General features: G+C 40.9%; 1 protein-coding gene across 4 annotated transcripts in view; it reads right to left on the bottom strand.

The window, feature by feature from the left end:
* Positions 1 to 24,516, bottom strand: part of GRIP1 (glutamate receptor interacting protein 1) — a 466,465-nt gene that overhangs the window by 53,432 nt on the left and 388,517 nt on the right. For all 4 annotated transcript variants that reach the window (XM_068969892.1, XM_068969893.1, XM_068969894.1 and 1 more), the window contains 5 exons: positions 22,336 to 22,405; positions 20,573 to 20,718; positions 6,075 to 6,219; positions 3,385 to 3,524; positions 3,025 to 3,216 (listed from right to left, as the gene is read on the bottom strand). In XM_068969892.1, coding sequence (XP_068825993.1) covers positions 3,025 to 3,216; positions 3,385 to 3,524; positions 6,075 to 6,219; positions 20,573 to 20,718; positions 22,336 to 22,405 — 693 coding nt within the window. The remainder of the gene's footprint in view (positions 1 to 3,024; positions 3,217 to 3,384; positions 3,525 to 6,074; positions 6,220 to 20,572; positions 20,719 to 22,335; positions 22,406 to 24,516) is intronic.

The raw sequence follows: 24,516 nt of genomic DNA, 5'->3' as shown, positions 1-24,516 counted from the left end.
CACGGGGGGAAAAGGTCTGCTTCTATACCTTCCTTTAAAAAGTCAGTTTCACAAGCATTATCTGGAGAGATCAGGTTTCAGCTCAATATCACGAGGAAAGGGGGAAAAAGACAGACTTTGAGATCTTGGTAAACAACAAGCTCAAGATGAGCAACAAACAGGGGACTTCCCTGGGGGTCCAGTGGTTAAGACTCTGCACTCCCAGTGCAGGGGCACAGCTTTGATCCCTGGGCAGGGAACTAAGATCCCACATGCTACAAGGGGTGGCCCCCCAAAAATGAGTGACAGGAAGTGATCGCCAGAATTCTTATGCTGAGGTAGACTGCGCTGATGGGTTCTACAGTCTCCAGGGATGAAGCTGACAGACTTGAGTTACTTGAGTGGCTCTGGACTGCCAGACCGTAGTATGACTTTCCTTTCTGAGCACTACACTTGTACAGAGTTAAACTTGAACATCGTCAGAAGAGAGGCTCCCAGGATGATAAAGATGTTCAAAAGTAAGTCACGTGAGGAACAGTGAAAGGAACCGGGGCTATTTTGCTCCGAGAAGGAAAAGTTCTAAAGAGGCACGAGGGCTGTCTTTGAGCAGCTGAGGGGCTGTCAAGTGGAGAAGGCTTTAGTTCGGAATGACCTTGAGGGCAGAACTGGAACTAATAGGCCGAAGCTACATGCTGACACATTTCAGCTCAATACAAGTGAGAACGCAAGCCGTCAGCTCTTGGTACAGGGAGCTGGGAGAGCTGCCTTAGCAGTTAGGGAGCAAGCTGTCACTGCAGGCCCTGCAGCCCACGCCGTGTAACGGTGGGCAGCCAGGCTGCATAGACCATCAAGGGCTGCCCGGGTGTCAGACCAGCTGACTTCAAATTCGCTCCTAACATCGAAATCCTGTGGTTTCAGCTTCCATGGTCCTTACGAGAATCACTTGAAATGAGTGACGTAAAAGTGCTTTATAAACTCTAAAGCATTATTATTAATTTTTCATCATCTTGTAAGATGTCAGTTCTGTTCCAGTTGCCATTTTCTCTATATATCTGTTCTCTCGCCTCAAACCTGTAGTGATTTTTAACTTATAAATGCCAAATTTCTTATTATGATGACTACTATTCCCCATCTAGGATTTCAAATTTTCAAAATCTCTCCTAAATAATAAATGGTTCTTCATCTTTTATAAATGAGGGAAAAGCCTTACATTCCACATGCTAAACCTGGGCCTGATCTTATTGTGTATAAGTATAGAGTAGCTAAGTTCTCACACATCACTTAGAGGCAGAGCTCCTTATAATCAATAGCTCACTGAAATCTGTGCAACAAAAAGTTTCCACATTAGTAAATAAACAATAAACAAACACATTAATAAATAAACTTCAGTCTACACTGACAGAATTTGAGTTGGGTCCTTTATCCAGAGTGCTCTCTGGGATCTCATGAACTCACCGGGAGTAATAATATCTGTTATTTGGTGGCATAGCTAACTTTTCACAAGGTATTTGGACTTGGAAAAATTACTTGCCAGATAAATGAAAGCCCCAATCCTCTTTTGGGTCTTCACAATATTTTTTCCACCAAGCTCCAATATCATCTCTAACAAGTAATGACTTGAAAACTTTGAAATATCATTTCTTTTCTTTCTTCTCCACCCTTCAAAGGATTTAATAGAAAGTGACACAAGCAGAAGTGGGCTGAGAGGAAAAAACTAGAACCAGGAAGACAGCAAACTGGATACAGATTCTCCTCAAAAGTAGTTACCTAATGTACAAAGCAACTCTCTCATCCACACATGTGTTCTCCAAACCATTTATCTATTTGATTCTTTGACTGAAACCTAGAGCAGAAAAGGAGGCTGGAATTTATACAGAGCATTAGAGAGACGGTAAGGTCGCAGAGTCGGACAGCACTGAATGATCAGCGCAACACACACACAAAGCTTAGATGAGAATACAGAGAGGTTTTGACTCACTTATCTTTGGATGGTAAATATCATTGAGAAGGAAACATATTTTTAAAAGAAGCCTTTACGGACTTCCCTGGTGGTCCAGTGGCTACGGCTCTGAGCTCCCAAAGGAAGTAGCAAGGGTTCAACCCCTGGTGAGATAACTAGATCCCACATGCCGCAACTACAGATCCCGTGTGCCATCACTAAGACCCGGCACAGCCAAATAAATACATAAATATTAAAAAAATAAATTAAATAAGTGTTTATATTCTGTCTCCTAACGCTTTTTGGTACTCAGAATCTGTTCTGAGGTTTAAATTTTCATACAGGTTACACTTCATCACATGAAGATGAGGTTTGTGAAGAAAAACGACTATATATCTTTGCATACTATGATTAGGGCTTCCCTCGTGGCTCAGCTGGTAAAGAATCTGCCTGCAATGCAGGAGACCTGGGTTCACTCCCTGCGTTGGGAAGATTCCCCTTGAGAAAGGAATGGCTACCCACTCCAGTATTCTGGCCTGGAGAAACCCATGGACTGTATAGTCCATGGGGTTGCAAAGAGTTGGACACGACTGAGCAACTTTCACTTTTCATACTATGATTAACAGTATAGAAAACTCTAAGGATGAGTATTGGAGGAAACCCCTACAAGTTGCTATGAAAAGTCAGGAAGAGGCAGGAATAAATGGGGTCACAAATCTTTGGCTCATCTCCTTGCATGCCTCCAGCATTCTCTATTCCATCTTTGTGCAGAGGTTGCTGAAAAAGTAAGAAAATGCAGCTGGTCTTCATTGACCCAACATATCGTGTCGTTTGCCTCATATTAATCTATGCTTGAAGAACAAGCCCTGGATCGAACACTTGGACAGCAGTAGATCTAATGGGGGTCTCCTAGCGTTGAATAGATGTTCATAACCATTTAGCATTAAAGAGGAGGAAATTCAAGGCCACGATATTCAATGTGTTTGCTATGTTTGCATTCATGTAGACACAAGTAGAATATTCTTTTCTTGGAGCAAAAGGTAGATCTTTGAGAAACATGAGCTTCACCAATGATAAATCTCCGGTTCCCGATGGCTAGGACATACCTTGATTCCCATAGCTGCTTTCTATTCCAGAGCCATCCCATGAATCCACGGCACTGTCCACGCTGGGCACAGTGGAGGGGTATGTGTCGCTGAGTTTGCTTGGCTTCTGTGCTGGAGATGGGTCCTCCACATCTCCCAGGTCACTCAAGTGGCTGGCAACAGGGAATTTCTTGGGACTTGATGCTGATTGGGCTTTAAGGAAAAGAGCTTAAGTATCAGAGTAAATATAAATACAAAGATATGCCAACACCCCCTGGCTGAAGAGTCATTTCCCCAGAAATACACGTGTAGATATTTGTACATTCTTTTAGGGAAGGAAATGCACTGGAAATCCTTAATTGTGGCTCTTGATCCACTCACCATCTGTCTGCTTCTTAATTTTCAAGGTGACAGTCTCTCCCGCCATCTGTAACAAATGGATGGCTTCACTCAGAGGCTTCCCCTTTAAGCTGCTGCTGTTGATGGCTAGGATCCGGTCTCCTATGTGGATCGCACCAGTTCTGAAACACCAAATAACAATAGGAAAGGCAGAAATAATCCCTGAATGCTACTGAATGCAAATTCCCTGACATGCTTCAAATATTCACAACAGTAAAGACTTGGCAAGGGTCTTTCGACGTCACTCCTTGCTGTCTCCTGGGCAATGTTATAAGATGACTGCTTCCGTTGTGAATTACTTTTCAGTTTCAAACACAGTTTAAAAAAATGTTTTAATTAGTTTTTTAAAAAGACTTGTGTGTTTTTAAATTCCAAGAAAGTAGAGTTAGCTGATAACACTCTGCAAAACCCCAAGGAAACAAACAATATTGGTCAATCAACATAGTGATGTTTAACATGGAGCAGTCCTTCTTTCTACAGACTTAGAAATGTTGAACACAATCAGTGTCCCAGCTTACTGGAAGCAAGGCTTAGACAAAAGACCCTGGTGGCGATTCCAAGGATTGAAAAGGTTGAACTCAGGAATCAATACATTTTTTTCTTTCTGTGGCCATGTCACGTGGCTTGCAGGATCTTAGATCCCAGTTCGCAGGGATCGAAACTGTGCCCCCGGTAGTGAAAGTGCAGAGTCCTAACCACTGAACTCCCAGAAAGGTCCCAGGAACCAATTTGTTTGATGACAATTCTGTCACCTACCAGCCGTGTGACTTGGGCACTTTATTTTCACCTGTCTAGGTGTCAGTTTCCTCATCACTACAATGAAGAAAATCATCTCACAGGGAAGCTCTGAGGACTAAATAGGAAAACACATGTAAAGGCATTAATGTTCTGCTTGAAATGTGGAAAAAGAAAATTAATTTACTGATCAGCAGAGAAACCTTTAATGTTTCCCCTTCTCTTCCCATCCTCACTCAATTCTGAACTAGCAGACTGGAAGCTATAATTCTGATGTTCACTATATCTATCTTTGTTTGGAAGCACAGGGAGGGAAGGAACAGACTCGAAGCAGTCAAACTCAGGAAAGGTTCAGTTTTATTTTTTGGCCACCATGCGGCATGTGGGATCCTAGTTCCCCAATCAGGGATTAAACCCACGTCCCTTGCAGTTGGAGCTTGAAGTCTTAACCACTGGACTACCAGGGAAGTCCCCTAGGAAAGGTTTACGCTTTCAGATCTCTTGGGCTGAAGGACATACAGTGGGAATCCCATGTGCTAGCCTCTGTGGTGCTGGTTCACTTGAAACACACGAGTGAAGGAAGCCAACTCACAGGCTGCTCGTGCCTGAGTGATCTGACCCCAGCCTGCTCTGGGGGTGGTGGGCATCGCTGGTGACACTGGGTCACACAGATTATAAGGGGCTGCCTAACAAGTCTACTGATGCATCTACTCTTGAGAAATATCTTTTTCCTGAAAAAAAAAAAATCAATTCATTCTTTCATAAAGAGTCTCCAGGGAGTTCCCTGGCAGTCCAATGGTAGGACTCACACTTTCACTGCTGTAGCCTGGGTTCAACCCCTGGTTAGGGAAGTAAGATCTGACCAAAACAAATCTCCAGGTTATGGAAGAGCCATACTGTAAGCCATAGAACACTTGACTAGGAGGTTGCCAAACCAGGTCAATATTAATCATTCCCTCTTGTCTCTCTTAACAGATGAAACCTAGGACGGGGGGATGGCTGGAGGGTACCATGTCACAGGTGTCTCTGTCAACATCAGAATGCAAAATTTCATCAGACCAAATGGCAACCCACTCCAGTATTTTTGCCTGGAGAATCCCAGGGACAGAGGAGCGTAGTGGGCTGCCGTCTGTGGGGTCGCACAGAGTCGGACACGACTGAAGTGACTTAGCAGCAGCGGCAGCAGCAGTGCCCTCACCTACCAGATGAGGATGCTGGATGAGCTGATTTCCGAGGTGCCTTGCAGCTCCAAAATTCTGTGCTGCTGCACCTCTATTTTGCAAACCACTGTCTTCACGTGTCAGCAGGAGCAACGTATGTGTACACCTGAGCTAGGTTACTGGAGGATAGATCTGGTTATGGCGTTTGGAATTATGTCCCTCAACATTGTCTTGGAAAGAAAGAAGTGTGAGAGGTGGTGGTGGGACGCATGCAGACAGAAGCAAACTGCCAAAGGGACAAATGGGCATTCCAAACTTCAAGATCTTCTTAGGTCCCCACACTGCTGTCTGAAATCTTTGAAGACGAAGCTTATGCCAGTCATTCTCTCAGCAGCTAAGCCGAGTACCTGTCAGGTAACAGAGGCTCTGTAAACACTGGCTGAATTGAATCAGACAAGCCTTTTAACCTCCTTGAACTTTAGTCTCCTCTTCAAAATGGACACAAGATAAATTTACCTCTAGTCGATTGTGGTTAGTTTATAAGTTTCTGGAGACTAATATCAAGGCTAAGCCCAGGACACTTTTTAACTGCTTACAAGATGCCCTTCAAGTCAGAGCTCTGCCTGAGAGTTCTCAAACTCTAAAATCAATCCTTTGTGCCGATTTTAAAAAGTCAACAGATAAACAAGCAGGAGAGGGAAGCATGCTTTTATGCGGCGGTGAGGAAGGAAACCCATTTCAGACACAAGTAATTGTAGCAGTTGATTCAAACGGTACCTTTCAGCTAATCCCCCTTTAGTGAGGCTTGAAATGATTATAGGATCAAACGGCTCTTCAGTTCCTGAAATTGTGATGCCAAGAGGCCCCCCGTAGCGCTTCAGCTCCACGGTGTAAATAATTGCTCCGGAACTTTCTTGTTCATCTGCAATAAATGCCAATGAATCATAATTGGTTTCTTTGGAAGAAGCACAGTAAAAAGACACATATCTTCATACATGAAATAAGAAATTCAAAACATCATCATCAAAGCATTATGTCTCAGAAAATAATTATTTTGGGAAGTAGCATTTCCTTAGTTGGCTGTAAATTCTAATATAGGGGTGCTGCTGTCATCAAGGGTCTAGGAAGGGGTTCTCTGCCTAATGACTTATGTTTTAAACCTGTGAGAGAGCTACCCAGCTGGCACTGCAGGCCTTTTAATATGGTGCTCCTGCCTTGCACAGTGCTTGCCTAGTGTTTTGTGAGTGTGTCATAAATATCTGGGCACTGAACACATAGCTAAGGAGGCAACATGGGTGGAGAGAGTCATGCAGTAAACAGAGATTGGGCCATGCAATCCCTGTTTTCAGGCTTTACAAGCAAGCTAACTCTCAATAGAGGAAAGTTGATTTTACTCATGGTTAGAGCAAACTTTAATATATGCATGGCTAAGTGGGGCTTGGAAATCTGCAGCCCCTTATCTATCTTTTCATTGATTGTGTCTTAAAATGTGAATATTCACAAATACACAGATATTCAAACAGAGGGTTTTTTAAAAATTGTTTGTTGTAGCTGATTCACAATGTTGTGTTCATCTCAGTTGTACAGCAGTGATTCAGTTAAACATATATCCACTCTTCTTTAGATTCTTTTCCCAAAATACAGGTTTGAATGATTTTTCTCCCCTCTGTTCTTGAGACTAGGAGTCATGTAAATAACATTTCAGTAGTATATACCATGTTACCACACTGTAGTGACCTAATTTTTACCATTTAATGTTAGTATGAAGGAAAATATTTGTGAGTATGGTCTGCTTGAAGCCTTGGCTTGAAAGATATCATGGGACACCTTCAACATGGCTGGGTGTTTTGACAGCGTCAAGGTTGCAAATATGAAGTCTCAGAATTCAGAGGGTTTTATTTGCTGATGACATGCTGAAACAAGACATTCTTGAGTGTTTCTTGTTTTATTCCTTGGGCCTGGGAGCTGTGAATGGTTAAGGAGTTGTTCATTGCTGTACCAAAGGATACAATGAAATGGTTCAGTAGATACTTTAACAAAATAGTCAGCTTTTATAGTCAGGCTGTATCCCAGTGAAGCATTAACACAGTCACATTTCTGCAATGAGCAGCTGTTCACTTATGATATGAGGCCCTAAAATAGGAGGAATAGAAAAGCTTGAATTAACAATTCAATTATCTGTGTGTGCAGTGAAGAATTACAATGAATATAAAATAGAAAGGTCTGTAGAAAAATGTAGGAAGCGATGTGGACTCTCCAGCCAGCACTGTCTTCACTTCTGGCCAGTTTAGGAGTTTGGGGATGTACCCATCACCTCTACTTCCTCACTGCTCCATCTACTCAGAAGAAACTCTATACCAAGAGAATAAAAACCATCTCCCACACTGCAATGCTTAAATCAACATCTAGGGTATGAACATCTTCAACATTAGACTCAAATTTATACTGGCAGCTGAGAATCCTCCACATCAAGCCTTCAACAGCTCTATTTGGTGGTTTACACACTTCTTCCAGGGTTCTATTTCACTTGTGGTCTATAGGCTGGTGATGGCCTGCCGAGCAGCTGCTGAGAGAAACACCAGGATACAGAGTAACCAAAAACGGAGGCAGAGTCACAGGTCTAACTTTTTCTACACTGTGACATATCATTACCCATCAGAGCTGGGTTTTACATAAACGATTAGGGTATTACTGGAAGAGTACACATACTTTGCTGTCTCTGCCAACAACTATATTCTGCATAAAATTCTAGGTGAGTCATTTGATTAGTAAACCTTGGTACAATAAATGCTACCGAGGAGGCACTCTGATGTGCCTGCCAGTGGGAAGATCTGGCCGTTTTACTCCCCTTCTTCCTTATAGGGTAAGCATGAACACTGGCATGTCAATGGGCACCAAGCATTCTGGATCTCAGCTCTTTACGGGAGTTGTGGGAAATGCCAGTTACCAAGTACATGGAACCCAGCTGCCCAGAGCCCAGCAATCTGTGTGAAGTTTCCACTGAAACTTCAGTCCAGATGAAACCAACTGCTGGCCTGTAGGAAGCTGAGCTGGGTGCAGTCCCACTCTCTAGGAGGTTGGAGAGAAACTGACTCCAGTTAGCTTGTTCTTCAGGTAACCCAGTTATCTGAACCCACGTAATAGCGAGTGCCCTGTGTTATTTCTGGACAGTTTTGCAACTTGTATCACTCAGATGACAAACTAACACCAGGAAAGGAGTAAACATGTTTAGGACAGTTTCAGGCCACTTTATGTAGGGGGACACTTTTAATCAGGCAGCTGAGGTGTTTCAATAACAAAAGGCACTTATTAGGGTACTCAATGAGTTTAAATAGTGATGAGATGCAAGTCAAGAAAATGGCAGTATATTAATGAAGATGGGATGCTATATTTAGACAATGTCAAGAATGTAGCTGATTTCTGATTTATTCAACAAATAAACCCTTGGAAACAAAAGCTTGAAAGATTTAAGAAACATTACAACCAAACGCAATGAATACATCTTTTTGGATTCTAATTTAGACAACTGTTTTTAGAAAAACTTATCTATCCATGTATATGAAAATCAGGGAGACAGGAACATTGAGTAAAGACTGGCTCCAAATTGGGAAAGGAGTACGTCAAGGCTGTATATTGTCACCCTGCTTATTTAACTTATATGCAGAGTACACCATGCAAAATGCTGGGCTGGATGAAGCACAAGCTGGAATCAAGATGGCTGGGAGAAACATCAATTATGCAGATGATACCACATTCACGGCAGAAAGCAAAGAACTCAAGAGCCTTTTGATGAAGCCTCTTGATGAAGGTGAAAGAGGAGAGTGAAAAACTTGGCTTAAAACTCAGCATTAAAAAAACTAAGATCATGGCATCCGGTCCCATCACTTCATGGCAAATAGATGGGGAAACAATGGAAACAATGAGAGACTTTTATTTTGGAGGTCTCCAAAATCACTGCAGATGGTGACTGCAGCCATGAAATTCAAAGACACTTGCTCCATGGAAGAAAAGCTATGATCAACTTAGAGAGCATATTAAAAAGCTGAGACATTAGTTTGCTGACAAAGGTGTGGCTAGTCAAATCTATGGTTTTTCCAGTGGTCATGTATGGATGTGAGAGTCAAACTATAAAGAAAGCTGAGCATCGAAGAATTGATGCTTTTGAACTGTGGTGTTGTAGAAGACTTTTGAGAGTCGCTTGGACTAAAAAGGAGCTCCAACCCAGTCAATCCTAAAGGAAATCAGTCCTGAATATTCATTGGAAGGACTGATGCTGAAGCTGAAACTCCAATACTTTGGCTACCTGATGCGAAGAATTGACTCATTGGAAAAGACCTCGATGCTGGGAAAGATTGAAGGCAGGAGGAGAAGGGGATGACAGAGGATGAGATGGTTGGGTGGCATCACTGATGCAATGGACATGAGTTTGAGTAAGCCCCAGGAGTTGGTGATGGACAGGGAAGCCTGGAATGCTGCAGTCCATGGGGTCACAAAGAGTCGGACATGACTGAGCAACTGAACTGAAAAATTATTGCTATTGTGATGATACTAAGTTATGAATTTTAGAAGTCTTTTACAAGAGTATTGTTTAGGCATACATTAATAATATTTGCAACATGCAATGATATGATGTCTAAAATTTCTTCAAAATAATTCAGTGTATGGGTGGGATGAGGAAATTAGGGTGGGAGTAGATCTAAAGCAAGGTTGATTCCAAGTTAATAGCTATTAATGCTACGTGATGTAGGATGGTTCATTACACAGTCTTTATTTTTAAAATACATTTTCATATTAATTTTTAATTTACTTTTAAAACTTTTTATTTTATATTGAATTATAGCTTATTAACAATGCTGTGATAGTTTCAGACGGACAACAAATTGGATTCAGGCATACATATACATGTATCCATTCTCCCCGAAACTCCCCTCCCATCCAGGCCCATCCAATTAAGGTTTTGGTGGCACAACAGTAAAGAATCTGCCTGCCAATGTAGGAGACACTGGTTCGATCCCTGGGGAAGGAAGATCTCCTGGAGAAGGAAATGACAATCCACTCCGGTATTCCTGCCTGGAAAATCCTATGGACAGAGGAACCTGGTGGACTACAGTCCCCAGGGTCACAAAGAGTCAGACACAACCTAGTGACTAAACAATAGCAACCAGATCCTATGAGCCACCTGCCCACCAAGCAGGGTGCCACGTGCTCTTCAGGAGGCCCCATCTCAGCTCTGCCCAGTTGCTGATAGCAATGGCTTTTCCCTAAATTGTTTTCCTACCTAAGATCCAGTCTTTGTCCTTCTCTGCCACATCTATTTTCACCAGCCCTGTCAACACTGAATTCTTTCTTTTTCCTTCTCAGAATATTCTGAAAGCGATAAATCTGAATATGTGGCTCTCTCTTCCTTAAAGCTTTCCATTAGTTCCCCGATTACTGAAGAATAAAATGCAACCTCTTGGCATGAACAGGGCTGAAGCCTCTATGTCTTCTGCCATCCTTTCCCATTCCAATCCAATCTAATTCTCTCCCCAATGGTCCCTTTGAAAAGCACTTGTCTTGCATCTTTAATCTTGCACATGTTACTCCTTGGGCACAGACATCTTCCTTCCTCTGGAGAATTTTATTCTCACTTTCTACAAACTTTTAGGCTTTTTATTTTGTATTCGGGTATAGCTGATTAACAATGTTATGACAGTTTCAGGTGAACAACAAAGGGACTCAACCATACGTATACATGTATCTATTCTCCCCCAAATCTCCCTCCCGTCCAGGCAGCCACAAACATTGAACAGAGTTCCATGTGCTATACAGTAGGTCCTTGTTGGCTATCCATTTTAAACATAACAGTGTGTACATGTCCATTCCAAACTCCCCAATTATCCTTTCTTTCCATCCCCCCCACCCCTAGCAACCATAAGTTAAGTTCTCGTAAGTCCGTGAGTCTCTTTGTTTTGTGAGTAAGTTCATTAGTATCATCTCTTTTTAGACTGCACATATAAGGGGTGTCATATGATATTTCTCCTTTCCTGACTCACTTCACTCAGTGTGACAGTCTCTAGGTCCATCCCGTGTTGCTGCAAATGGCATTATTTCATTCCTTTTAATAGCTGCCTACCCTCACTTTAGAACATGGCGTAGCTGTCTTATCTTTCTGCAAACCTTCCAGGCTCTTTAGCTGAGACTAGAGACCTTTTCCATGAGATCCTACAGCCCTTAAGTATTCTTGCAGTGTTCCCATACTTCTTTATAATTTTTTTTTGCCTCCTCTCTTCCCACTGAGAAGAAAAATTGAATTTAAATTCTTCCTAATTAAAGAACTTAAACAGAAAGGAATAAGGTTCATTCAGGTTGAGCTTTGGAGGGTCACACACCATTGTAATGTAATATTTAAGATTCTTTGCTCCCTGAAAACCAATTTAAAAAAAATCAAATATAGCTCATTTACAATGTTATGTTAGTTTCAGGTGTATAGCAAAGTGATTCAGTTATACATACATATATATCTTTTTTGTTCAGATTCTTTTCCTTTCTACCTGAGAACCAATTTTTGCCCCCATTGGGAACTCATGGTCTAGTATATACTTTCCACTCTGGGTTGTAATTCTCTCTCTACATGTCTCCTTCATCAGAATAGGATCACCTTAAAAATTCATGTTTGCTTTTTTTTTTACTGGAATATAATTGTTTCACAATGTTGTGTTAGTTTCTGCTGTACAACGAAGTGGATCAGCTATATGTATACATATAGCCCCTCTCTCTTGTGCTTCCCTCCCACCCTCACCTCCCCACCCACCTAGGTCCTCACAGAGCACTGAGCTGAGCTATCTGTGCTACACAGCAGGTTCCCACGAGCCATCTATTTTACACATGGAAGCAACCTAAATGTCTACTGACAGACGAATGGATAAAGACGATGTGGTACATATATGTGATGGAATATTACTTAGCCATAGAAAGGAAAGAAACTGGGTCACTTGTAGAGACATGGATGGACCCAGAGTCTGTCATGCAGAGCGAAGGAAAGCTGAAAGAGAAGACCAAGTATCCTATGTTAACATATACGTGCTGGATCTAGAGACCCACTGCAGAAGAACCCACAGGCAGGACAGGAATAACGACACAGATGAAGAGGACACAGCAGGGGAAGGAAGGATGGGCTGAGCTGGGAGATTAGGACTGACATATACACTAGCATGTGTAAAGTATTTTTCATCCTCACGTGCCCAGAGCCTAGAACTATGCTTAGCATCACAGAGACTCCAGTAAGTGCCTGAACAAATGAGCAAAAGGACAAATACCCGTTAGCAGCCAGTTACAGGTTCCTAGCCTTGTGAGTCACCCTTCTGGCTGCTCCAAGGTCTAGTTTCCTTCTCCAAGGTGATGCAAATGCAATCAAGCTCATTCAAAGAGTGAGAATAAAGCCTGAGCTGCTGGAGTTAGCTGCAGGCTGCACTTCCAAATCCATCTGCCTTCTCGGGCAGCGGCCCAACTGGCAGCTGTTCAGCCCTGCAGCTTGCGAAGAGGGTGATAACTGCCATTTATGCTCAGACCATTTTGGAGGTGGAAACCCTCCAAGATACTCTCTCCTTGAGGCTGTTCCAGCTAAGAAAGGAGCAACTGGAGTGTTAAACCAGAACAGAAACTTTCTGAGAAGGAAGAATGTGGATCACCAGGAAGTTGCAAAGAGAGCCTAAACAGATGTTAATGATATTATAAACGGCTTCTATATCACAACAGAAGGTTTACCACTATTAATGAAAGACGTGAAAGAGGGCCAGCCAACTTGTTTGTTCTGCTCAGCTCCCTAGTTAAGGAAATTAATGGGACCATGGAACAGATGCAAAATTGCAGCATTACTTATCTGCAGTGTTATTCCCAGGCTTCTTGAGTGCCGTCTGTTTAACAAAACGAGCACTATCTAGCTTGAATTCATCATGGCATCTGCTTATGTGGCCAAACAGGAGTCTTGGATTTGGGAGAGGGCCTTTGGAATGCATAAGTATACAGGTCAAGCAAAGTTCACTTCAACTAAAAATGATGGAATTCATGTCATCGAGCATGGCTATATTTCTTGGAGGGGGACAGACCTGAGAAAATGAAGCATTTAAAAAATATCCTCTACAGCTGCCTGTACTGGTTTTTCTAGTAGTCATTTATGGATGGGAGAGCTGGACCATTAAGAAGGCTGAGTGCTGAAGAATTGATGCTTTTGAATTTGGTGCTTGGGAAGAATGTTGAGAGTCCTTTGGATAGTAAGGAGATCAAACCAGCAAATCCTAAAGGAAATCACCTTTGAATATTCATTGGAAGGACTGATGCAGAAGCTGAAGCTCCAATCCTTTGGCTGGTTGATACAAAGAGCCGATTCATTAGAAAAGACCCTAGTGCTGGAAAAGATTTAGGGCAGGAGGAGAAGGGGATGACAGAGGATGAGATGGTTGGATGGCATCACCAACTCAATGGACATGAGTCTGAGCAAGCTCCAGGAGATGGTGATGGACAGGGAAGCCTGGCGTGCTGCAGTCTATGGTGCTGCAAAGAGCTGGACATGACTGAGCGACTGAACGACAACAACAATCGTGGAATTAAATGACGAAATCTGAAAAAGATTCATTTGTGAAACAACAGATTATGACAAGATTGCCATTGAATGCAATGAGAAAAGGTCAATCTTTTCCATAAATAGTGCTGGTTAACTTAGAGATTCACATGAAAAAGAAACATTGTTCCAGGATAGGGAAACCTGGCGTCCATGAGGTCACAAAAAGTCGGACATGACTTAGCCACTGAACAACAGCTGCCTGACTATTGTGTAGTCATGTGACCTGGCCTTATCAAAATAACGTTCCAAGGAATTGGTGAGTGTTTAAGAGTAGAATTTTAATTTTTTTTTTGTTTGTTTGTTTATTTGGCTGTGACTGGTCTTAGTTGTGGCATGTGAGCTCTAGAGCACGTGGGCTCAGGAGTTAGGGTATGTGAGCTTAGCTGCTCTGTTGCACGTGGGATCTTAGTTCCCCAACCAGGGATTGAAACTGCATCCCCTGCAAGGCAAGGCATATTCTTAGCCACTGGACTATGAGGGGAGTTTGCTAAATTTCTTTATGTAAGTGATCATTTATAAGTCTCCAAATTAGGTTGTCTCATGACAGTGCTTCTCAAAGTATAGTTCTGGGACCAGTAATTTCAGCATTATTTGAGAATTTGTTAGCAATACCAATTCTCAGCTTTATCCCAGACCTGTAGGAATCTGAAACTTTGAGAGAGTGGACCCAGTCACCGGTATTTCAGCAAGTCCTCTGGGTGATTGTGATGTTGACTTCAGTTTGAAAGCCATTACTGCTTTGAGATAAAGCAGAAACAAGGGGAAGAGTATTAAAAAAAAAAAATCTATCAGGAGTTTTTTTCCTGCAGCCAGACTCTTGCCCTACCACTGTTCCTTGCACAGCCAGGATCATTCTTGGTTGCTTATGATGGGGCATTCTGTTATTTCAATCTACACTTGATGGGAAAAAAGCTGCTGAAAATTACTTAGCTGGCTTAACACTGATGAACTGAAAAAGTGAAAAATGAAAGGCCAAATCTTTGAAAGGCAGATTTAACTGGTACTAAGGCTATATTTGCATAAGACTCTATTTGGAAATGTGAAAAAGTCATTTGCTTTGGATAGGACAAGTTGCAGCCTGGAAATGTTTCTCTATGCAGATTAGAGCTGGTGAAGGGAAAATACTGAATTTATGGTCTCTAGAAACATGCTGTATGTTAGAAGTGAGGTGCTTTACATCAAGAGAGATATCATTAGCAGCTATGAGTTTGACTGGCACAAAGGCAGTGACACAAAGCAGACCCTTATAAATTATCTGGGAGGGATTTGGAAGCCCCCATCTATTTCTTGCTACAATTTCCCCCAAATTCTCTCTCAGAGCTCTAAACTCTCCCCTCTTCATACACATTTGGATCTAGATGCAGACAAGGCTATAGATTTTCTTTCAAAGGGGTTATTGCATCTTTGAGGTCTTGGTAATTAGGTAACAGCCGTTGTTTTAATGCTCAGACCCAGAAAAGCACCCATTGGCTCTGTGTTCCATCGCTTAGTTGTGTCTGCGTCTTTGTGACCTCACTGACTATATCTTGCCAGGCTTCTCTGTCCATAAGATTTTCTAGGCAAGAATACTGGAGTGGGTTGCCATTTCCTATTGTGCTTAAATATATCACCTCCTTTGATCCCTAGAACAGTCATGTGAAGGAGACATTCAATAGATGTTATGGATGAGGACACTAATACTCAGAGAAATTAATTTTCCCAAGTTCGCCAGCTTGTCACTTGTGAAGTCAGTCTAGTGTTCTTAGTCATTATATTCTACAGCTTCCCCCAGCCTGGGCTAGAAACAGAGTTAATCCGGACTCTCCTAAATGCATCTTCAATACTTCAGTAAGTGATTGCAACCACTGGTCACTGACAAAATACTATGGCCTCATTCCTCTGCTCTTTTGTCTTTTAATAGCTTCCCATTGGCTTCTGGGGTAAAATTCAAATTCCTTTTTTAAAAAAATTAATCTTAATAATTAACCCAATGTAGCAAAGTACTACTTCAACATATAATCTATCTAAATAAATTATTACTGATATATTCTATATTTTTTGTACTAAGTCTTGAAAAATTCAGTATGGAATTCTCCAGGCAAGAATAGTGGAGTGAGTGTCCATTTCCTCCTTCAGGGGATCTTCCTGATCCAGGTACTGAATCCACAACTCCTGTGTCGGCAGGTGGATTCTTTACCAGTGAGCCACCTGGGAAGCCCATTTTATATTTACAGTGTCTCAATTTGGATGCTAAATTTTCCACACTTAATAGGTGAAATGTAGTCCAATGGGAAAAAAAATTGTGTTTAATGGAATAATATTTTATCTTGCTTTCATTTTAAAATTTAAACTAGGTTAGAAGGACCATAATGATCTGGCTTCAGTGTATCTGTCTCCTCGCCTACTACTGAGTCCTTACACAAACTTTCTGCTTTTGGTGTATGTGCTACTAGGATGTGCCATGCTCTCTGGACTTCCTTTGGTTCCTACTCTTCCTCTTGTTAATTGTTAATAACACGTCCCAAATACCTTCGAGATCAGGACTGCTAGAAACATTTACGTGAGCTCCCCAGTCTCAAATGGGTGCCTTCATATTCTCTTACCATTTTGTACACACAAGTAGAACATTCATCATATTGCTAATTACTTTCTTTTGTTTCTCTATAAGGTGGTAACTGATTTAAGGGCAGAGATTGTGTCCTTTTTAATCTAAGGACTGCCAGTCCCTAGTACCTTACAGACACTAAATAAATGCCAATGGCATGACTGAATGAGAAATGAACACTTTAACAATGTTTGAAAATAGCTCTGCCATCTCCCTGGGTAAAGTGCAAGGCAGAACAATGAAACTGGTGCAGCTGGAAGACACTCTTACATTTTGAAGCAACATCTGTTAAACTCAAGTGCAGTATTACTAGTTTAGGAAACCAAGTTATATCAAGTACGATTATAAATCTTCTGTAACTGATGACAGAACCAAGGATGGAGAGGAGCAGACAGTTAAGGAAAGAACTGGGGACTTCCTTGGTGTACAGTGGATAGAAATCTGCCTGCCAGTGCAGGGGAAGTGTGTTCGATCCCTGGTCTGGGAAGATCGCATGTCGTGGGCAACTAAAGCCTGTATACCACAACTACTGGAGGCCTTGAGCTCTAGGACCCCCGAGAGCTACAACTAATGAGCCCCTGTGCCACAGCTACTGAAGTCCATGCCCCAGAGCCTGTGCTTTGCAACAAGAGAAGCCACTGGCATGAGCAGCTTGTGCACCACAACCAAGAGTAGCCCCCGATCACTGCACCTAGAGAAAGCCCACATGCAGCAACGAAGATCCTGCTCAACCGAATAAGACAAGATAAACAAACAAACAAAAAGAGAATTGGAAGACTCTGGAAGTCCACGGGTATAGAAAGTCCAATATTCGTGTAAGTAATATTTTAGAGAGTGAAGAATATATACTGTATATTACCATTCTGATTCTAATTCAAATATTGAGACAAAGGATTGAGACAAATATTGAGACAATTTAAATCACCAGCTTAATTTCAATTAAGCACAGTGTCAAACTTTCAAAATCAGTGACTATTGTCATGAACAGTGCTTATTTTCCACTCATTTATATCTTGACCTAGGATCAGAACTAATGTGGGGAAACGCATTTCAGAATATAATAATAATAAAAAAATAGTCCCAAGTTATTGAATACTGACTGTGCCAGTAAGTCTCTCAACAAGCCAGAGCAGCATCCCGAGGGGGGTATTATTTTGCACATATTACTGAAAGTACAACCAAATCTCAGGCAGGTTAAGTAATTTGCCCAGACTCATGCAGCTCAAATGCAGTAGAACTGAACTTTAAACACAGGTCTGATTTAAAAGTGTGCTCTTTATGACTACGTAGTCGGCCTTGAACTAGTCGACATCCAAGTTTTGCATTGAATAATCCCCTCCTTGCTTTGCTCTGAATAAAAAAGAACTTGGTTACTCAAATTATACTTGTATTCTCATGGTGGAAAAGGATATGGAAACACTCAAATTCTTCCAAATCAATGATCAGATGATAATGTTCAGTTAGTGGTCTGTTGTAAAAATGTGAGCATAGGTTTCAGTATGCTGACTTGAGAAAATCTAGTTTGGGTAAATATCTCTTAACACCTATATTTACAGTCTTATTTTGGTTAGATGAATGGTTTTCAATGAAAGATTTTAAGATTTAAAAAATTGAAAACACTTATAAATTTTTAAAAAGTACCTAACAAGCATGATCCTTACCATAGTATTAGGCATAAGGATTGTAGGGGGAAAGAGCTAAAAGGGGGGAAAATGAGCCAAAGGAAAGAAGCAACTGAAGTAAGATGCGGATCTCCAAGTGCTCAGCTGTCTCTGAAACTTCTCAGCGTGTGTCTGCACTGCCTGGCTTTGAAACTGGGAACACTGCCAGCCACAAACATCATACATATTCATCTCTGGCTTGGCTTCTGCACTCTGCAAGGAACGTAGCTAAGATCTGCTTAGCTTGGCAAATCATGCGAAATGGGTTTCTCCACAGGGTTTTGCCTCTTCACTAGGACAGAACCCAGCCTGATGCTGAAGGCTTCATCCTTCTTTTAAAACAAATCCTCCCCCAAAAGTACCATTGAGGTATGCTTGTTAGGAAAGAAATGCAAATGGTGGTGAGGAAAATCAATTGCTTGTGAAATAACTAGAAGAAATCTGTGCATCTTTTTAAAGGTTCATTATAAAATATATTTGGATATAATTATCCTTACCAGTGGTACCGATGGATGTAACTACCAACTTGTTTTGGCTCTAAATAGTAATCACAAACACATGGCCTGACGTGACCGTGAACTCTGGATCTAGAGAATTAGATTCCAGGAGATTGCAGGACATTGACAACTGCTCATTATTGGTTGGGATGAAATTATTCAGTAGAAACTCTCTTAACCATCTCCCTTTAACCAATTTACTGCATTCATTGTGACTCTCCATCCTCTTTGTAAAATATACTGACCAATGCCATTTAATGATTCAGAATAATGTTTCCCTTTGTATCAATAGCACCCCATGTACCTCTGTTTCTGCTACCAATGGAATCAAAGTGAAATGAAGTGAAGTCGCACAGTCGTGTCCGACTCTTTGCGACCCCAAGCTTCTCCCATGGGATTTTCCATGCAAGAGTACTGGAGTGGGTTGCCATTTCCTTCTCCAGAGGATTTTCTCCACCCAGGAAGATCGAACCTGGGTCTTCCGCACTGTAGGCAGACACTTTACCATCTGAGCCATATATGTATACAACTGAGTCAAAAGCTTAACATTCAGAGTCAATTAGGTTTATTCCCAAGCCTGTTTCTGCCGGTTTCACTTGTTATTTTAACTGTATAATTTGATGAATCTTATATAACCTATGAAATATGAGTATATTGGAACTATGAAAAAGTCAAATGCTTTGGAAAGATTCAATAAGGGGGATTATTAGGCAAAATAATAATTAAATAGAGGGAAAACTTGAAAACATTAGGGAGATAAAAATCTAGTTGGAGTAAGCATTCAGATTGCTTTAAGTTCTTTAAATTCTCACCGTATTAAAGCAAAATAACACAACCCCCCCTCCAAACCTAGAAATCTTAAACTGTGTATTGTAGGTATGACCTAGGTAAACAAGTTGAAAGATTTATGACTATAGTCAGCAGAAAGTGTTGGCTTCACCCATAAGATTGGTACATTTTTAAATCAAATGTTTATGTTATAGATATATGTCACTTTTTAGAAATCCCCATGTTAGTTGGCTCTTGTTTTGATTAGCTTGGGTTCTTATCCAAATCAGATAAAAGGACATCTGCAGGCGGCTACTCAGATTACTGAGTCTTGGCCACAGCAGCATCAAAATGAAGTTTGCTAGAAATGATAGTCTCAGTCCCCACCTGGGGTTAGCGCTCAGGGACTGCATTTTAACAAGGTCTTCAGGTGATCTGAGGCCTTCTCAAGTTTGAGAAGCACTGCACCTCTGTATTCACACATTACTCGAAGCACTAAAATGGATATAGCCCTTTAAGAAAGCAACATGGCACAAGACTCATCAGGAATCATAAAAATTCCCTTTTTATTTTGACTCAGCCATCCTACTATTTAGGAATATTTCCTAAAGAAATAATTCAAAAGAAGAAAAGTTGAATAAAGATATCTACACATGAAAATATCCATTATTGTGCCACCTACAGTAATGAAACAAATGGGAGCAATCTAAGTGAGAAGAAAAGAAAGGCAAATAAATTATGGGCAGTAAATTAAAATAATAGCTGTTAAGGATTTGTAAAGTGGTACCATGTATATATAGCTACATAAAAAATAGAACATGCACTGAAGTTATTATTATGTAATATTACATCAACTAGCAAATGACTACTTCTATTCTATCAGGGTGGTATCAGGTGATGATTTACTTTTCATCTTTAAAAATTATTTTAATACAGCTGTAACATTTATATAATGTAAATATCTTAATTATATCATTAAAAAGCCCTATTATTTAAAATTCAAACTACACTCTTAACGCCCAATTTAAAGACTCTCTTAACTATAGAAAACACTGCTGCAATGTCACTAGCCAGCTGTTGTATGTAAAACACCAAGATCTAATATCTTTGGTGACAGATGGGCAGTTAGAGAGATCAGTCTTAACTGCGGCGGTGATCAATACCTGAATTATCTTCATCTTTGCGGATTTTGAGCTTCACCAGGTCTTCACACTGCTGGAGGATCTGAACTGCATCTTCCATGGAACAGTTGTCCAGTCGGATGTTATCTATGGCGAGTAACTTATCCCCAAGTTCCAAGGTTCCTGTTCTGTTAGTAAAGGCATAGCAAATGCATGCTTAATGATGAACACTTAACTAGGTTATTTAAAAGGCATTCAACATAAAGTAGCATTATGGTAGTCTTTAGGGGAAATATGATTCTTCAACTTCGAAAAAATGCATTTTATTGATATATCCCCTTTCTGCAGTCTTATTTTGGATGGCTGCTGTGACATTCAATTGCAGATTATTAAGAAACATTTTTATTTACTTTCTTTAATTAGATCAGGACAACCATTTAAGTGTCACTCAGGAATTCTGAGGTTCCCAGGAAGGTGTGTAATGAGCCTGGGTTTACACGGCCCAGGTGTCCTTACGCTTCTTTGCGTTGTTGCACCACCTTTGGTCCTTGGCAGTCCAGATATAGGAGAGGGTAGAGGGAGTGGGGGGAGTCAGGTGGGATGGACTTAGGGGAGGTCAGGGTTTTGGTGTCTCTGCATTTCCACCTGCACCAGGGAACTCACTGTGGCTGCAGTGGGGAGAAAAGGTGAACTGGAAAATGGCCAGGGGGTCTCATACTGGTTAGGGACTGCTGCAGGTCTTAAAGTTTTTAAGGCCATCATGAGATAAGAAAAAACAATGAGAATGTATATTTGCTTATAGGTGCTTCTATATGTATATGCACACATATTTGTAAGGAAGGTTATGTTTAAGAACCATCCTTTATGCATTATATCTATGATTCTGATTGCTAACTGCTTCCTAGTCTCCATTCATCCTTTCCTTCTTCTGGGTCATCCCCTAAAGATGCACATGCCAGACTCTCTGGGCACTAGCCCTGCTCCCCTCTAGGGTTGGAAAATCACAACAACCAGAGGAAGCTGGAAAGGGCTGGACAGGCAGATGTGCTTCTCCAGCCCTGTGTTGCCTGCCTACCTGCCAACTGCTGTATGAGAAACAAACTATTTATGAGTTTCCTTATCACAGTATCTGAACCTATACCTATATACCTAAAGAAATGCCCTTCCTACTTTTTGAGTACTAAAATTTTCCTCTAATGAAATGACTGTAACAATAGATGAGATCTGTAAAATCCTTAACTGATAAACAAAAAGAAAGTTAATAGTCTTACATCAATATTTCTAATCAATTAAAAATATTTTGATCTGTGAAATTGCAAGTTTGAGAGTCCTTGATTTTCAAGGTCAATGGATCAAATAGGAGACATACACATTGTTTGAGGCTCAATGGAGGATGTTGGCTTGACTAGGGAGGACCTTATAGGATCTAGTAAAACTCTCCCCAAATCTATTATTTGCATTGAGGTGACTCTCATAATTGGGGCCACTTTCATTTTTTTAGCTGGAAAAGTGAAGGGTGGAAGATGATCAGTGAAGGAATGTCTATGTTGGACTCATGAAAGACCCTAAAAAGCATCTTTAGGTGATGGTTATCTGCACTAGGTGCAAAAATAAAGTGACACTGAGGAAAAGCTCTACATGCCATTGACATTAGGGATGTCAAATATGATCAATTAGTTGTGGCTGCCTGGAAAATACTGAGAATACCATGGCCCATTAACAAGGTTGTCCCTTGTGTGGAAGAAGTCATTCCTGCTGTAATTAAGAAATACCCTGGGATGAACCAGTAAACCCACCTTTCTTACCTGTGTGCCACACTGCCTTTCTTGATATCTGATATAACCAGGGGGTCTCCTGGTTTTCTACTGGATGGTGCTGTAATAATGAGGATAGAACAGTCACACCTTTATATTCATGATTCACCCATTACTGTACAAGTCTCATTTTATAGCAACCGTTAGTGCAAGCTCAATTTGTATGCAAAGCAAAGAGAATCAGTAAATGAATTTAAAAATGTGCACATTATCCCTTCTTGATATAAAAATATGTTTGTGTTAAAGTACTTAGAAACTTGAAAATGCAAGCAAAGTTATTTTAAATTTGCAACTGGAGAAAGCAAGTGAAAAGCTGTCCATCAGGATTAAATCCGTTTCATTCTGTGATTCTCAGCAGAGTGAAGAGTGAAGAGTCCAACAGTATAGTATTAAAAGCAATTTGGGGGTCCCCATGGACAAGGGAGCCTGGCGGGCTGCAGTCCATGGGGTTGCGAAGAGTCGGACACAACTGAGCGACTTCACTTTCACTTTTCACTTTCACGCATTGGAGAAGGAAATGGCAACCCACTCCAGTGTTCTTGCCTGGAGAATCCCAGGGACGAGGGAGCCTGGTGGGCTGCCGTCCATGGGGTCACACAGAGTCGGACACGACTGAAGTGACTTAGCAGCAGCAGCAGCTTGATGATACTTACATGTAACCCCTTCTCCTACCACTTTTTTCACTCCTCACCAGTGAGGAGATGCCACTCTTTTATGGGACCCTGTCATACTACTCAAGTGTACTGTGTGGAAAGTGGGTGAGAATCAATGATGTAAATTTTTTTTTTTCCCCAGAAGGAAATCTTCTGCTAGACAGACTGTAAATCCTAAAGTTTTGTTCACAAATTCATACCTAGAGTGCTCCAAAAATGTTCAGAAATGTGAACTGATTCTACATATTTTTATATACATTCATAGTCTAAACATGTACTTTTATTGAGTTTAAAACTATTATTCTGCATGGGGTCAGTTATGGGCTTATAACCTTTCTTATGAATATTTCCACTTGGTGATAATGAAATAATAATAATGAAAGTAATTAGGAATTAATCTTAGAATTAATCCTCAAAATGAATTATAGTACATGTAAGAACAAAAGTATCATCTTGACCTAGAAAATTTACATTTAATTTAGGAATTCTATGATTAAAATGAACCATACCAACATTTGTAAACAACAATATGCCTCCAAGAGGAGATGTTTTGCCAACATTGAAGCCTGGAGTGATTTCCTTTTAAGGATCATTAAAAGGCCCCTAAAGTAAAATTTTATTATAAACAGTCTGATCACCCCATAATAATCATAGAACCATATTATATCCCATAATCCCCTATGAATCCCAGGAAAACGTTTATGCACAAGAACAGATGGTTTAATATCTCAACACATCATTGCAAGAAAAAGCAAACACATATACCAATACCTTACCCACTGTCTGAGTTAGTCCACAGTAAATGTTAATGGGACTTCATCCAATCATTATTCTTAGCTTCTAGCAAAGAATGCAAAACATTCTGTTCACTATAATTAATTCATGATTTAAACCTCTACTCAACGATTTGCTATAATTTCACCAGAGAAATATAAACACTCAGCAGTTTTACTCATGTTATATTTCAGAACAGCAAATTGTTCTGGGCATAGAGCACAAAAACAAAAACTTTGACCAGTAAATACAGCTTTCCTACCATCTGCCAATGAATTTATACAGTATTTTCCCAAGCTTTAGTGACCATCAAAGAGCATCTGATATTTCCTTTGGTTTTTTAAAAAATTCATGGTCCATTGAAATGGGCTAAAACAAAACAATAGTATAGGCAACAAAATACATCAAACTCATCTCTGTCATCGTTCTAACAGAGGAAAATAACACTGACCTCTGGACAAACCCACACAGCTTTGCAGAGAGGTTTGAAACTTCAAATGATCTACAGACATTGGAGAAGGCAATGGCACCCCCTCCAGTACTCTTGCCTGGAAAATCCCATGGACGGAGGAGCCTGGCAGGCTGCAGTCCATGGGGTCGCTAGGAGTCAGACATGACTGAGCGACTTCACTTTCACTTTTTACTTTCATGCATTGGAGAAGGAAACGGCAACCCACTCCAGTGTTCTTGCCTAGAGAATCCCAGGGACGGCAGAGCCTGGTGGGCTGCTGTCTCTGGGCAAAGC

Source organism: Capricornis sumatraensis, chromosome 4 (assembly GCF_032405125.1).
Source record: "Capricornis sumatraensis isolate serow.1 chromosome 4, serow.2, whole genome shotgun sequence".
NCBI lineage: Eukaryota > Metazoa > Chordata > Mammalia > Artiodactyla > Bovidae > Capricornis > Capricornis sumatraensis.
This window is presented reverse-complemented; position numbering and strand designations above follow the sequence as displayed.